The sequence below is a fragment of the Peromyscus californicus genome, unplaced genomic scaffold (genome assembly GCF_007827085.1).
Source record: "Peromyscus californicus insignis strain IS unplaced genomic scaffold, ASM782708v3 Scaffold_16__1_contigs__length_79575227, whole genome shotgun sequence".
In the NCBI taxonomy this organism is placed as follows: Eukaryota; Metazoa; Chordata; class Mammalia; order Rodentia; family Cricetidae; genus Peromyscus; species Peromyscus californicus.
The window spans coordinates 16,456,075-16,472,707 of NW_026294458.1; the positions used below are offsets into that span (position 1 = coordinate 16,456,075).

Consider the following 16,633-nt stretch of genomic DNA (forward strand, 5'->3'; position numbering starts at 1 on the left):
CATAGTCTAAGAAAGACTATATAATTGATTGAAAACACCCCACAGGTTTTTATGTATCTTAGAAGACTTTCTGAATGTTAAAGCATTCTGAAATAATTTGAAAAACAGAACTGTGAGGGGCTGAAGAGGCGGCTTAGTGGTTAAGAGCACTGGCTGCTCTTCCAGAGGAACCCGGTTCAATTCCCAGCACCCACATGGCAGCTCACAGCTACCCTACAACTCCAGCTGCAGGGGATCTGACACCCTCACACAAACATACATACAAAACACCAATACACATTAAATGAAAAGAAAAAATCCCAAGCTGTGAGCCATCTTTGCAGGATAATTCTAACCTAGGCTGGGGCTGGAGCTCAGCCGCAGAGCCTGGCCTAATATACGGTAGGGGCTCTACCCACAGCACTGTGTGAAAACCCAAGCCCAAAACTACTCAAAACAGCAGTAGATAATATTCGACACTATTCGTATAGTATAATGTCCCTTACATATCTTTAAATATTGAACCAAAATTAACTGACATTTATAAACTCTCTGCTGGAAATCATAGGTGAAAACTAATTACGAATGTGAAAAACACGCTTTCCTTCACTTGAAAAGTTTGGACTTTTTTAACTTCTACTTCCATTTTACTTCCTATGTAAACATGACGACTCTCTTCTGATACATAACAATGCATCGCTTCTGTGGATCTTTCTCATCTATTATTATCTTCTCTTCACAGAAAATACCACACTGAGATGAGACAACTACCTTCCAATACAGTAAGTATGTCATACAGTAAGGATGGAGCTTTTAAATTACATTTTTATCTATGTTTAGAAAACTTTCTGGACTCTAACCAAAAGAGCTAGTTAAATATACATGGAAAGTGGATCTGATTCCCTCACAAACTCAAAAGAAATGAAGCACGTCTCCCAAAGCAAACAAGCCAGTCTCTTCAGAAATTTGAGACAATAATCTCCTTCTTTTTAACATCGTTAGCCCTGCCCCAGACCACCACCCCCACCCACCCCCAGCAACCATTGGCTGCCCCTGAACCACAGCTGACTTACTCTTTAACGAAGTTCTGAAGCTGTGCCTTAATTGATCTCTGCGTTTGGTCGAACAGGATCTAGAAGATAAAATATAGCATTCAATGTTAGAAAGGGACCAGAAACATAAGCACCACAGCTCCTGACCACTTCCAGTAACTCCTTATTTCTTAGTGAAGACTGTGAAAGAAAGTGATGGAAGAAAATTGAAGCCAATTTCAGGCCAGATTCTACCAGTCTCAAAATAACAACAACAACAACAACAAAAACTTGCTTCTCTTCACTACAGAAGAGAAATTTAGTGGGAAAAACAAACCAAAATAAAACAATTTCCTTAATTCTACTTCAAATTTGGAAGACAACCCAACAGTACAATTTCTCTTTCTCCACCCCAGCCAAAACCAGGCTGCGCTCTAGTGACACCCCAGCTAGAGTTCTTTCTTCACTGGGGAAGACTTGGGAACACAGACAATGGAAGTACTGAATTCCATCCAGCATTACACAGTCTTGTGGGTCGGGGGACAGCTGTGACTAGAAGACAAAATCTCGGTCTCAGAGCAGTTATTCTGTCCAGTGTTATGATGCCCCGTACCTAACACTGGTAGGTCTCACTATAGAAATTCCAAGTACTGGGGACTAGAGAGATGGCTCAGCAGTTAAGGGCACTAGCTGTTCTTCCAGAGGACCCGGGTTCAATCCTCAGCACCCACATGGCAGCTCACAACTGTCTGTAACTCCAGTTGCACGGAATCTGACACCTTCACACCAAAGGACATAAAATAAAGTTAGAAAAAGAAAAGAAAGCCAATAATGGGGGGAAAAAAGAAAAAAGAAAAAGAAATTCCAAGTACTTTCATAATTTTCAGAATTACTTCAATCTCAGAGTTTGAAACAGAGTTTTCTAATCTAAAATTCTACTATGTCTGCCCAATTTCCTTCCAGAAAAATGTTTTTTTTTTCACCTGTATCCTATTAAGCTCAATGTAAGCAAAAGAAAGAAAACAACAGAAATCAAAATGGAGCTAAACAGAAAATTGACAAAGAAAAATCAATAAAACCAACGCATGGCTATGATTATAAAACTGCTAAGTGCACAGCAAAGGCCACATCAAGAAAACAGAAAGGGAACCGGGCCCCCACTGGGGAGTTTCCACAAGACTGCTCAAGAAAGCATCCCTAAAGAGAAAGCATGTGTAACTGCAGGCGGGATGTCAGAGTGACTGGATGCAGTCAATTAAAAAATCCAAGTAGGAGCCGGGCGGTGGTGGCGCACGCCTTTAATCCCAGCACTCGGGAGGCAGAGGCAGGCGGATCTCTGTGAGTTCGAGGCCAGCCTGGGCTACAGAGTAAAGTTCCAGGACAGGCGCAAAGCTACACAGAGAAATCCTGTCTCGAAAAAACAAAAAACAAACAAACAAACAAAAAAATCCAAGTAGGAGCTGCTGCCCTATAAACCCAGGCTCTGCTGGGAATCAGTCAGCAGCCGATCAGGACTGCCCTCCTTCATAGGGAAGGGACAGTATGATGGACACTGCAAGGTGGCCGCTCTAGAGAGGCTTTCAACAGCCCACTGTCTCTTAGATAGAGGCAGTTTTTGTTTTAATGCGACGCCCACTATGCTCTTGTGGTAGGCTCACTAAAACTCTTTTTCTACTCTGCCCTGAAGGGTGAATACTTATATGAACACATCTCACAGCCAAAGCTATGAGAAGGGAAATAAAAAGGCACAAGTTTTGGATTTTAGGAGGCAGGATATGACCTCAGCACAGGTAGACATTAAGAAGATAATGTGTGTGGTTGGGAACCAATTATAAACCGAGAACGCAATAGAAAAAGGGGCACTTTTTTTTTTCTGAAACACAAAATCTACCAAAGCTCACTAAAGAGGAATCAATAATTAGCACACTTAGGGAAAAAAATCTGTGATTTAAAACCTCCATATCCTGTAAGGTCAAGCTGGGCCTGGATGGCGCCAATCTGTCTCTATCCTTCCTATCTATCCAAGAGAAAGATGTAGGCTCACATCAACAGCTACAGGTAAATTTCTACAGCAGCTGCACTCACAACTGCCGAAAACAGAAACAACTTAAATGCCCTTCACCATGAAATGGAAAGACGTTAAGACAGTAATACAGGGAACATCTTGAAATGCATACAAACAGATGAATCTCGGTGCACTTGGCTGGGTAAGTCCTATTAACAACCCTCACAAGCTACAATTTATACAGCATTTAGGAAAAAGCAAAGCTGTAGAAACAGAAAGCAGCAATTCCTAGTAGAGAAGGGAAAAGAAATGTACGTTAACAGGAAGTGAGGAGGGGAAACACAAGGGTGTGCTGGGGTGTATGTGTGACAGAGTGGAGTATCGAGACACAAACATACACACTGTCAAACCCTCTAAAGCCAGATGCCACAAGACATCAACTTTCATACACGTAAATTTAAAAATGACAAAGCACATGAGATTTCTTTAAAGTACAAAAGAGGACATTTCAGCAAAAAAGAAATTAAGGAAAAGCAACTTGAAACCACCACATTTATACCTGATCTTAGGCAGACGGCCAAGAAGCGACACCCAGCAATTCTACAGAATAAACACACTGACAGAGGGGCGCGACACCATTGCGGCTCTCACGCTGCTGCGGGAGACAGGTGCAACCAACGCTGGAAAACTGCCTCCAAAGCCTGAAGGCTTTGCTTGTTTTTACAATACTAAACTGTTAAAGAATGTAATATGTAAAGGAAATTTTAATATTTAAAATGAACATTCATAAATGAAATTACTTTTCTGTGGTTTTTTTCTCTGAGCACCCAATTCCTCCGCATGTAGTAAAAATTCACATAATGCCATCCGAGAAACATCACTGTCAGCTTTCAAACCTGGGACAAATGGCTGAGGTGCCTATTCCACATATCAAAGCAGAGCTGGCCTCCAGGTTCTCTCTGCATCCCTCCGTCTCTACCTGTGACAGGACCCTCCTGGCTGGCATACCCCGCCCCCTACCCTAAACTTCTCCAGCCCAGCCCTGGCTGCCCTTCCCTACATAATCCACCATTTGGTCAGCTGGTCCTTTTTATCTACTCTTCTTGTGCCCCTGGCTGCTGCACCTGGCTCCCCTCTCTCCCCTCCCTTCCCCTTCCCCCCTCCTCACCTGGCTCAGAGTCACAACCACTCTGGACTCTCTGAGGTCCCTGCCTCTGGCTATGCTCTCTGACGTATCTATGCTGATCCTTCTCCTCCACCATATCTAGGAGCAGCCATGTTCCTTTTCCTTTTCTCCATTCAGCTACCCCTAGACATTTATATACACACAATGCATGTTTATCTACAGACATAGATATATACATATGTACGTGTTTAGGTAGGTAGATAGGTATGTAACAAGCAACTGTATATGTAATAGCCAAAACTAAAAAGTGATACAATGGCCCATTGTGGTACACTTGAGATAAGATCACATTTTTTTTAAGATTTTTTTTTTTTCTATCAAGACAGGATCACTATGTAGCTCTGGCTGTCCTGGAACTCATTATATATTCCAGGTTGGCCTCCAACACTGCCTCCCAAGAGCTGGGATTAGAGGTGTGTGCCACCACACGGGTCACATTTTTTTTCTTTCCTGAGATAGATCTGATGCCCAGGCTGGCCTCCAATTGGATTGTAACACTACCCCTCTGGGCCACCCAGCTAGCTATGTTTAAAGGGCACACTAGTTCACCTGGAACATCTACAAATTCACTAGAGATCCCTGCTTCAAAAGCGGACCCTAGTTCTTCTCTCCTTTAGTGCAAGCTGTCTCTTGCTTCTTCCAAACAGTAACGAAAGAAGCGCAATATGACTTCTGGGACTAGGTCATGAAAGCTGCTGATGTTTCCTTTGCCCTTGCTCTTGGGTCACATTTGGAGAGTAACAGACTCCATGTCATAAGGACACTCCTGCAGCCCTGAAAAGAAGGTCCTTGGTGAAGAACTTGAGCCTCTGGTTAAAAAGTATATGATTAAAACACCTTAGCATTGGACCCATCAGTCCATGTGACGACTTCAAATGACTAAGGTCGCAGCCCCAATACTTTGCCAGCATCTCCTGAAAGACATCGAGCCAGAGCCACCCAAGTGAATGAACCTCTCCCAAACTCCTAACTCAGAAAACTATGAAGGAATAGAGGTTTGTGATCTAAGCCTCTAAGTTTGAGGTTAACTGCAGTAGCAGATAACATCGTCATCAAATGAGTGAGTATTCAAATGGTGATTTAGTCACATGACGCAATGTTACTGAGCAAAAACAAGAAATCAACTATTACACACACAGTATGACTGAGTCTCAAAATTACTAAGAAAGTTACTAGAACAGCGCAAAACAAATTAATCAATTATGATAGACTACAGATCAGTAACTGACCAGGAATGAGGAGGCTGGAGGAAGAGAGAAGGAATTACAGAGAAGCAAAAGGAAACTCGGGGGCACAAAATATGTCACAGCTTACCAGAATTTATAATGATGCAATATGTATACTATTCCACAGCAAAGCTGTAAAACGCATTCCAAAAGGGGAAAAACGTATTTCAAAATTATAACATATCATCCATATCCTCCAAAACACTGCATTCCCAAAATAAAAATTCATATGCGTTTGAATAGCAGAAGTATTTTAAGAAACTCATTAACCTCACTTGTTTGCATCTTTCTGAAACAAGACCTCACTGTGTAATTCGGGGTGACTGGAAATTCATTCTGTTTGTTGCCCAGGCTGCCTTCAAGCACAGTCTTCCTGACTCAGCCTCCCCTCACAGACAGGCACCATCACATGCTGGTGTACAGGCATATGCCATCACACCTGGCTGGCCTACACATTTGTATTTCATCCTTTACAGTGAGGACCAGGCTGCTAACGCATGGGCAACCGAATAAAGCTGTTTCCTATTTGCTGATGTCAAGACATACCTAACCACGAACTTTGCCAGTGCTGAGCTGTATACAGAACTGCCTTGAAAGCCAGGCGGTGGTGGCGCACGCCTTTAATCCCAGCACTCAGGAGGCAGAGGCATGTGGATCTCTGTGAATTCAAGGCCAGCCTGGTCTACAAAGCGAGTTCCAGGACAGGCACCAAAACTACACAGAGAAACCCTGTCTCAAAAAACAAAACAAAACAAAAACAAAAACAAAAGAACTGCCTCAATTAGTCAACGGGAGTCTCATCCCACTTCCGGGTCACTAATCTACACCTTGCTAAGGCAGACATTTCTTTGCAGATGCTAAACTTAAGAGAGTCACCAAGAGAAAGCTAAGGCTCACTTCCATTTCTAGAAATTTCACACTATTGCTGTGAGCAACTGTGGACAACAAGTAACCAACAAAATGTCACGGTATCCCATTAAACTACAGAAAAGAACATAGGACTTGAAAATCAGTGCTCACGCTCAAGCTATTTTGCATTCCTGAGTGGGCCCTGCTAGAACAACATTCTCTACGCTGTGCTCAAGAAAAGATGAACGCTGAGCAGCACATCACAGACGGTAGACAAGTCACTTCAGCAAGTCTTCAGGAGAAAAAGAAACAGGCTACAAACCCACAGGCAGCGTGAGACCTGCTTCCCATTCTTGCCACTTACACAGGAATCACTGACTCCGAGACTAAGTGTTCGAAAGTCTTTCTTATTTGTATTATCCAGGGACCACACCACTCCTGCCTGATGACTACAGGACATAAAATCATTATTGTCCTTTCCAGAATCGATAGGAAGCGGCAGGGTAATGGCCTTTGAACCTGTAGGGTCACTGAATCTTCTGTGCAATCCCACTAGGCCTGTAATAGAAAGAGCTACAATAAATCAAGAAGACTCTTTCCATAATCCTCAGTGGTTATGCTCCTTGTTCTATGGTACTGTTACTGTTGTGAGAAAATAACTGATAAAACCAACTGAAAGAGAGAAGAATTTATTTCCTCTCCATCACAGCAGGAAAGGCATGGTCCTAAGACACAGCCGTGACAGCAGGAACAGGAGACAGTTTGTTACACTGTGTCTCCAGTCAGGGAGCAGAAAAAGACAACTGTGGTGCTCAGCTCTGGCTCTCCTCTCCTCTTTGTGTCACTCCTGGACCCCAGGCCATAGGATGGGGCCACCAACATTCAAGGCAGATCTTCAATCCTTGGTGAAACCACCCTTACAGACTTGCCCAAAGGAGTCCCTCCAATGTGACTCTAATCTGGTCACGCTGATCATGAGGAGTGACTTGACAACCAAACATGTCACTTTTAACCAAAACATTCCAACCCAGCTTCCTAAGGCTCATGGCCATCTCAGTGCAAAATGCATTCATCTAATTTCCAAAGTCCCCTCGGACTTCCCAGTTCCAACACTCACTATTCAAAAGCCTACTTTCTCTCATAAGACTCAACGCATGTCTTAACTTTGAGACATTATAAAATGAATAAACAAGTTAACTACTTCCAATATGTAACGAGACGAAGTATTCTCACTCTAAAACGGAGAAATAGGGACCTCGCAAGGAAAAATCAGACCAAAATCCAATTGGGGAAACATAAAATCCTGCAGCACCATGTACAATATTCAGGGCTCTTGGCATCTTTGGGGCTTTAGTGGCCTCGGGCAGCTCTGCTCCCCCAGTTCTCTCAGGGAGGCTCTACTTGGTCCCTGCAGCTCTCTCCTGCTGATGTACCAGGACCCTGGCATCCCCAACATCCTGGGTCTCCTCTTTAATTTAGACTTCACCCATGAAAGGACCTCCTTGCATGGAACCCAACCTTGCTTCAGCACTTCTCTGGAACCCTGTAAGACTCCATGACCCCATATCCTTGGATTTTACATGCCAACAAATTCAGCACCGTGTGGGCAATGCTGGCAAGTTCTGCTTCCAGCTCAAGGTGTGGTCTGACCCCTCTACCACAGCTGGACCCCTACTACCTGGGTGGCTGAGCTTAGAGAAACAGAGACTTCCCTCGAAGGTTGTTTTCAAGCAGGGAAGCCCTTCGCGGGCATCTCAGCTGTCTTTCTCCTTCCCACAGGCTGTGTGGAGCCTTCAATGGTGGGGTCTTCAGCTACTGTCCCAGTGCAAAATGTCAGGACCCCCCTCGACTGTGCCAATCTCTGTAACAATCACAGGGCTTTCTCCACACCCTGCTTATGCAGGACTTTAAATCTGCTACACGTCTCAGCAAACTACACGTTTTTCATACCTTTCCATTCCGTGTGTGCCCTCTCACCGTCAACTTGAACTAGAGGAGTGATAGGAGCCATGACACAGCCTGAATGCTGCGCTGTCTTGAAATGTCCTCCTGCAATCCCGTCAGGCCACTGCTCTTTAAGTCAGTCTCACTCTCGTTCTCAGGACATGGGCACAGGACAATGAGGTTGCTTTCCAAAATATAACATGAACGGCTTCTAGCTCCATCCCCAAGAGTCCTTGATTCCCTCTGAAATCTCATGACGGTCTTTAATGTCCACATCAAGATCAGTATTCTGAAAGGTCCAGTAAGTTCTGCTTGTGTGGCTTCTCTAGCCTGAAGTTCTAAGTGTTCCCCTATCCCTCCTGCAAACCAGTCCTAAAGCCTACCAATCACATGATCAGGTTTCTCACTGCAACAGTCCCTGCTGTGGGATAATGCTATGGCACACTGGTTTAATAAAAAGCTGACTGGCCAGTAGCCAGGCAGGAAGTATAGGCAGGATAAGCAGACAAGGTGAATTCTGGGAAGAGAAAGGCTGAGTCACAAGACTCCAGCCTGCCGTCCAGGGAGCAGCATGTAATGGCACACAGGTAAAGCCACAGAACACGTGGTGACCTATAGATGAACAGAAATGGGCTGAGTTTAAGTGTAAGAGCTAGTCAGTGGTAGGCCTGAGCTAACGGCTGAGCAGTTTTAATTAATATAAGCCTCTGTGTGTTTACTTGGGTCTGAGCGGCTGCGGACCTGGTGGGACACAGAAAACCCTCCAGCTACCAGTCCCACTTCTAGTTTTCTGTCTTAGTGACTCTTCTCATCATGAGACTACGGTGACGTGGGGAAGGAAGGGTTTATACTCTGCTCGTGGTGGGAAGCAGGATATGGCAATGGGTGGCTCCCCCTGGCGGCAGGGGTGTGAGGCAATGGGTGGCTCCCCCTGGCAGCAGGGGTGTGAGGCAATGGGTGGCTCCCCCTGGCGGCAGGGGTGTGAGGTGCAATTGGGTCAGAAAGGAGAAAAGTGCTCCATCTGCTTTTGTCTCTTTATTTAGTCCAGAACCTCACTCAGCCCGTGGGACAAGAGCCTTGCACTCGGGTGTGCCTTCCTTCCTTGGCTAAATCTAAAATGTCTTTACAGACCGCCCAGCAGAGTATCTCCTAGTTGACTCAAAATCCATTCGATTGACAACAAAGATTCATATTACAAGTTCCAAGAGGTGACAAACATTTGTACTTGTTTCACTTCTTCTACATCTTCTGCCCATGTTAATCTGTGTCTATAGACCTGTCCTCTGTCTTCAGGCAATGGTTCTCTACTGGGTTATGTATTAAAATCAAATGGTTAACATTTGAGGGCTAGGCATGATGGCACACACCTGAAATTCCAGCATTTGAGAGGCTGACACAGAAGGGCCATGAGTTCTCGGCCAGCCTGATCTGGCTGAGAGTGCAACACCAACTCAGACTTCTCAGAAACAGAATCACTGCCCAGGATGTAGGAGCAGGCCTAGGAGCCAGCAGTGAACGGGAGGCAGAACCAGGAAGCTCACAAGTGGAAGGCAGCCTCGGTATACAGTGAGCACTGAGCTAGCCTGGACTATCTGAGACCCTGTCGGGAAGGAGAGGAAGGGGAGGGAAAAGGAAAAAGGAAAGAGAGGGGGAAGGTAGGGGGAGAGAACGGGGAGGATATGACAGGGAACAGTCAAGAGAAAGGACCAAAATCTACATTTACTAAAATCTCCAGGTAGTTAGTTTCTATGGCCACACTGAACTGAAGATTAGAACAACCAGGGGTGCTTTACAGAAAAACAGGAAAGAAAGACAGACAGTCAGACAAACCAGCCACACACTTCTGGATTCCTAGTCCTTACTACCAGAGATTCCGACCTTAATTAGGCTGGTTTGCAGCCTGGCTCACACCTGACTTCACTGAGAAGCGTTTACCAAAGGCAGCTAAATTACTAAATGATGCCCACTAATGCAGAAAGCAGCCTCTTTGATGGGTTTCAGAGCCCCAGAATGAGACAAAAATTAAGAGGTTCACAAGGCACAAGTTCACAAGGCACAAGTCTTCCTCTATAAAGGGCTCTACATGAGTGTTTTAATCCTGAGACATGCACTGACTATCACAATTATCCAACCTTACCGTAAATGTAAAACTCAAAATAATGAACAAAGCTGTGTTCCAATAAAATTTGACCTGAAAAAAATCAAAAAAAAAATAAAAGCAAGGAACTAGATTTGGCCTGTGAGAAACAGTGGGCTCCAAGAGTGACTTTCTAACTGGCTGCTGGCTTCTCTGATGACACAGATCTAGAGTTGGGGCCGAGGCTTTGCAAGTCCAACAAGTTTACAGGTGATGCTGGTGATACTGAGGTTACTGGGCCAGGGACCACTATTTAAGAATCAGGATCTCTGATGTACACATAAACTCACAGAGACTGTGGCAGCATGCACAAGGTCTACACAGGTCCAAGCCAGATGGGATCCCAGCACTAAGAGGGAGAAGTAGACGTGAACTCTCATCCTTAACCAAGAAGCTAGCTCCAGCCGGTAGCGGTGCACATCTTTAATCCCAGCACTTGGGTGGCAGAGGCAGGCAGATCCCTGTGAGTTCAAGGCCAGCCTGGTCTACAGAGCAAGCTATAGAACAGCCAGAGAAACCCTGTCTTAAAAAAGAATTTTGATATAAATGTCATTAATAAATGAAGACCAATTTACTACATACATACAAATGTCACACATTAGATGTTTAAAACTGTGATAGACAGTTTTATATACAGAAGCTACCAACAATTCTCCCATGCCCATGCCTGCAGAAGCATGTCACTGTACAACCAAGAGTTAGACTTCATTCTCTTATCTTGAACTTGGCCTGCCTGTGAATCTTGCTTTGATCAAAAGATTGCAGCAGAAGAGGAAGCAATGTGATTTCTAGACCTTGGTCTTAAGAAATAAGAGGTGGGATGCTGGAGAGATGGCTCAGCGGTTAAGAGCACTTGACTGCTCTTCCAGAGGTCCTGAGTTCAATTCCCAGCAACCACATGGTGGCTCACAACCATCTGTAATGAGATCAGATTCCTTCTTCTGGTGTACAGGAAGACAGAGCACTCATACACATAAAATAAATGAATAAATAAATAAATCTTTTTTAAGAAAAGAAAAGAAGAGGTGCTAGACACCCAGCCAATGCCAGCCAGTCTTCATACCAGACATGTCGACTCCTCTAGCGACAGACAAGCCAACAGCAAAACCAAGAGCAGAAGCTAGCTGCCACTTCACATCCCGCCCCATAAACAAGGGTGTGTGTATTTCTAAGGAGTCAAGTATGGGGAGTGCTGGTCAAATGCCCTGAGATACTGTCAGCCACACAAGATACTGATGGTTATGTTTTATAAAAACCACTTGATACAGTTGGGGTTTCCAGCTGCTGAGCTCTATTTTGATGTTGTTATGACTTCCTCTGCTAACAGAGTTAAGAGAGGAATTTTTCCTTGGGCAAAGCTATATTCCTTCCTCCCTCCGTGTTTCCATTTTGAATTTTTTTTTTTTTTTTTTTTTTTTTTTTTGGTTTTTTCGAGACAGGGTTTCTCTGTGTAGCTTTGCGCCTTTCCTGGGACTCATTTGGTAGCCCAGGCTGGCCTTGAACTCACAGAGATCCGCCTGGCTCTGCCTCCCGAGTGCTGGGATTAAAGGCGTGCGCCACCACTGCCCGGCTCCATTTTGAATTTTTTTGTCACAACTCACGACCACCGCTTGTCATTATTTCTCTGTTTTCTCTAACAGTGACAGTGCACACAGCTGATTCCTCGGCATCGTCACCCCGTGCTGGGTGACTCTCCTGGAGGAAACTGGTCTTTATGTCAGCTGTTATTCCTCGGTATTCTCACCTGGCTTGGGATGAGAGCTAACCCAAGCATTCCCTCATAAAGTTTCATTCTTTCTTGTTTTTAGTGACTGAAAAAGTTACATAAGCAAACGAATTTTGCTTTATTAAAGCAAAGATTTATTAAATCTTCTTAGGAGTAGTATAGGTTTATAATCTCAAAATCTTTTTTGAAAATTCCACTTTCTAATCATACATGCAAATAACACTAGACTGACTAAAGTGAACTAATATTTTGTTTTCTTTACTAAATAATTTTTTATATTTCAATATAATTTATTTAAAACATGTCAACATAGAACTGTATGAACATACATACAAACACTATTACCACCTTCTGGACGTATGGCATGCATTACTGCATTTCATAATTCATATCATACGACCTGCTAAGCAAGTCTATCTGCATCACATTGAACAATTTTTCATTAATTACACCCAGAAGACAAATACAGTAGTTCAAAATTATCTCCCTCAAACTGAATCTTTTTGTCTCAAAAAGATATTAAATAAATCAATGGTAACAAATACTTCAACTCCAAGTGACTATTTCATACCAAAAAGATATACAGGTGAAAAGATACATCTATAGATATGTATGCTCTAAGCTTCTGCAGCGTAAGACAAGAAACAACGTCCTTCCGTGAGACTGGATACCACAGCACACCGAGCACACTGGAGACTGCAACACACCGAGGACACTGGATACCACAGCACACCGAGGACACTGGATACCACAGCACACCGAACACACTGGAGACCACAGCACAACGAGCACACTGGATACCACACCACAACAAGCACACTGGATACCACACCACACCGAGCACACTGGATACCACAGCACACCGAACACACTGGATACCACACCACAACAAGAACACTGGATACCACAGCACACCAAACACACTGGATACCACACCACAACAAGCACACTGGATACCACAGCACACCGAGGACACTGGATACCACAGCACACCAAACACACTGGAGACCACAGCACACCGAATACACTGGAGACCACAGCACACTGAACACACTGGAGACCACAGCACAACGAGGACACTGGATACCACAGCACACCGAACACACTGGATACCACACACAACATGTACACTGGAGACAACACACAACAAGCAACTACTTCCGCGATACCAGGGAGGCGCTAAAGCCAAACTACCTCCTAGGACTGCAGAAATCAGTCCTGGAGGAACTGGACTACTATGACAGGATGGGGTCAGGGGCAGAGAGATGGCTCGGTGGTTAGAGCACTGGCTGCCTCTCGAGAGGACTCAGTTGGATCCCCAGTACCCACACACTGGTTCCCAACCATCTGTAGCTCCAGTTCCAGGGTGTCTGATGCCTTCCTCTGACCTCTGCCAACACCAGGCATGCACACACATGTAGGCGAAACCCTCATACACATAAGACACAAATAGAAATAAAACATCTTTTTTTTTTTTTCTGGTTGTGCGAGACAGGGTTTCTCTGTGTAGCTTTGTGCCTTTCCTGGATCTCGCTCTGTAGACTAGGCTGGCTTCGAACTCACAGAGATCTGCCTGCCTCTGCCTCCCAAGTGCTGGGATTAAAGGCGTGCGCCACCACTGCCCGGCATAAAACATCTTTTTTTAAGGCAGAGAGCTGCATGTGCCGATTTTTGAAACAGTTAACTACAATTTAAAAAAAACAAAACACTGATCTATAACTTCAGCCACAAGAAGATTAACCCAACCCCCTCCAAAAAAAAAAAAAAAAAAAAAAAACTACACAGAACTCAAAGTGGAGAAATAACTTTAATGGGTATTATTTTCTGATATGAAGTTTACGATGGGAGAGCATCATTGTTCTTCAGTGGTGCAGCCACTGGCAAACTGCACACGCTCCAGCAAACAACCGTGGCGCACACAAGCAATGCTCACTAAACTCATTACACTTCAACTGGAAATGAAGAAAGTGAATTCACTCTCCGCCCTCCCCACCACACACACATACGGTGTTTTTATTTCCACCCCAATATAAAGCCCAATCAAGTCATCAAATCAGTCATCTCATAAAAGACTGCCACTCAAGAGTGCCCACAGTCATGGCATCACCTACGCACTGATACTTACTGTGTGAAAATTTATCATTTCTTGAAGACTGTCAGAAAACTTGGTCAAACTTGTCTGTAAGGAAGAAACCAAAGGAAAATCAAGTCACTTAAGAGCTACTAAAATTAGTCATAAAAATATTACTTGGCATTTCTGACAGAAAAATCAAATTAGCCTGTAAACAACAACATTTACTTCCAAGGACAATCTCAATGGCTCACTGGACATGCTCTGCAGAGGTCATGTCTACCACAAGTCTACATGTGGGAACATGTTAAGTCCAAGAAAAATCAAAGAATTAGTACTGCCCCATCTACAACATGTCTGAAAGCATCAATAGTGCGCCCCTGTTAGCAACTATCCAAATATCCAAATATACCTGTTTCTTCACAATTTAGTTTTCATCATGAAAGAAACATCAGCAGCACTAGAGTACAGCGAGCAATACAAGAGAACACAGGACCATAGGCCGGGCAGAAGCCACACAGCTCCAAGCACACAGCTGGTCCTGTTCTGGGTAGACTAATATTCCGCTCACCACACTATCAACTACTGGTTTCTGCTCCTGACCACTGGCTGCGTCAGCTCACCTATCTGAATGCAAACCTGAATCCTGTGAAGCAAGGTTAAGGCAGTGATGCTCCATATGCCCACAACAAATCAAATTACCTCAAAAAACAGAACTGGGGAGCATGGCTCCAAGAAATGGCAGCCCTTCTCCGGTTAAGTTCACTAGAACCATCAGTAGGTAGATGGATGCATAACCATGCGACGATCCGCTACACTCATCACTGTCCCTGTAATTTCAGTGATACCAACCTCAACTACAGCGTCGTTACTAGAATACTGTGCCAGGTCTCGGATCCCATTCATGAACTGTTTATTTGCAACACAAAAGGCTTTGCCGGTATCAATCATTGCGATACAAAGCTTCACGAGCTGCAAAGGAAGAGAGACAGAGTCAGGAGGGAAAATGACTGTGGAAGGAGGGCCTTAGTCAAACAAGTGTTAGCACTTACTACGTGAGTTAGCCTACTCACTATAAATCCCATTTCATCACGAACTAGGAAGTGTTGAAAGAATTTTCCTTTGCCTTAGATGGTCAAGTCACAGGAAGAGTTATACAAAAAAAAAAAAAAAATCAACCTTTTAGGCCCCAGAGGCCATGTGATAACAATATGCCATCTCTTCTTATCAAGTCAAATTCAAACTGGTAATATTTAAGGCCATAGCATTTATTAAATCCTCCTAGAAGAGGGGATGGGGATGGAGCTCAGCGGTAGAGCACTTCCCTCACAGGTGAAAAGCCCTGAGTTCAGCTCCTGGGCGCGCGCGCGTGTGCGCGTGCACACACACAGTATGCCCTAGAAGAAAGAGAAGGGTAAGTGGGCAGCCGTGTGATGACAATCTAACTAAAATGTTTATCTGTGGTACACTGGAGTAAAGGTGCATCAACCGGTATTATAAGTTAGTCAGTCATGCTGCTCACTATCACCCCATCAGAGCCGATGTAAGAAAGGATTAATCAGCCTCTACCGGAAACTACTAGGAAAAGAAGCAGTCCTCCAATGCCTGTGTTAGGCACTGACTACAGCCTCGGGACTGAGCCTGCATCAGCCTCTCCCTGCTCCCTCCCTCCGTCATTATGTCTTCATTGTAACTCATCCACGTGACATACGAGTGTGATATGAGCCCACAATATACTAAAAAACACAGAAAAGGCCAGCGCTAGGAAGGCGGCTTAGCTGTAGAGGTCGCCTCGCAGGCAACAGGCTCAAATTCAATCCCTGGCACCAAAAACAAAGACAGCCCTACAAAAGGTGATAAATTAATGGCATCCAAAACAGATTAAGAAGAAAATTAGATTTTCAAAAGTACTAACGTTTCAATAAAATACATGCAAATTATTTTGCATGCTTAGAAGATATCTGTAAGAATTCGTAAGAAACTAGGTCAGAGTACTCCTCTAGCCAAGGTATCAGACGGTGAGAAACTTTCACTCGGTACACTTCTTTAGTCTTTCAATTTTGTTCCATGCAGGTAATATTACTCAACAAATTAAGTATCAAAAATAACTAAGATAAAAGGAAAGGTTAAAGCCGGGCAGTGGTGGCGCACGCCTTTAATCCCAGCACTCGGGAGGCAGAGCCAGGCAGACCTCTGTGAGTTCGAGGCCAGCCTGGACTACCAAGTGAGTTCCAGGAAAGGCGCAAAGCTACACAGAGAAACCCTGTCTCGAAAAACCAAAAAAAAAAAAAAAAAGGAAAGGCTAATAGTATAGCATGATTAAAACAGGATTTTCAGCTCAATCCATTTAAATTCAAATCCTAATGCCATCTAAGTGGGTCTAGGTGACCTTAGCCTTAACAAACTCCTATGTCTACCCGTGGAATGAGAACAACGGTATTAGCATAGAGGACGCTTCTATCAAGAGACAACACACAAA

At 44.1% G+C, this 16,633-nt stretch overlaps 1 protein-coding gene across 6 annotated transcripts in view; it reads right to left on the reverse strand.

Annotated features, from left to right (window-relative positions):
* Positions 1-16,633, reverse strand: part of Acap2 (ArfGAP with coiled-coil, ankyrin repeat and PH domains 2) — a 124,541-nt gene that overhangs the window by 54,557 nt on the left and 53,351 nt on the right. For all 6 annotated transcript variants that reach the window (XM_052740540.1, XM_052740537.1, XM_052740541.1 and 3 more), the window contains exons 3-5: positions 15,007-15,126; positions 14,209-14,262; positions 1,053-1,111 (exon numbers count right to left, since the gene is read on the reverse strand). In XM_052740540.1, the coding sequence (XP_052596500.1) occupies positions 1,053-1,111; positions 14,209-14,262; positions 15,007-15,126 (233 nt within the window). The remainder of the gene's footprint in view (positions 1-1,052; positions 1,112-14,208; positions 14,263-15,006; positions 15,127-16,633) is intronic.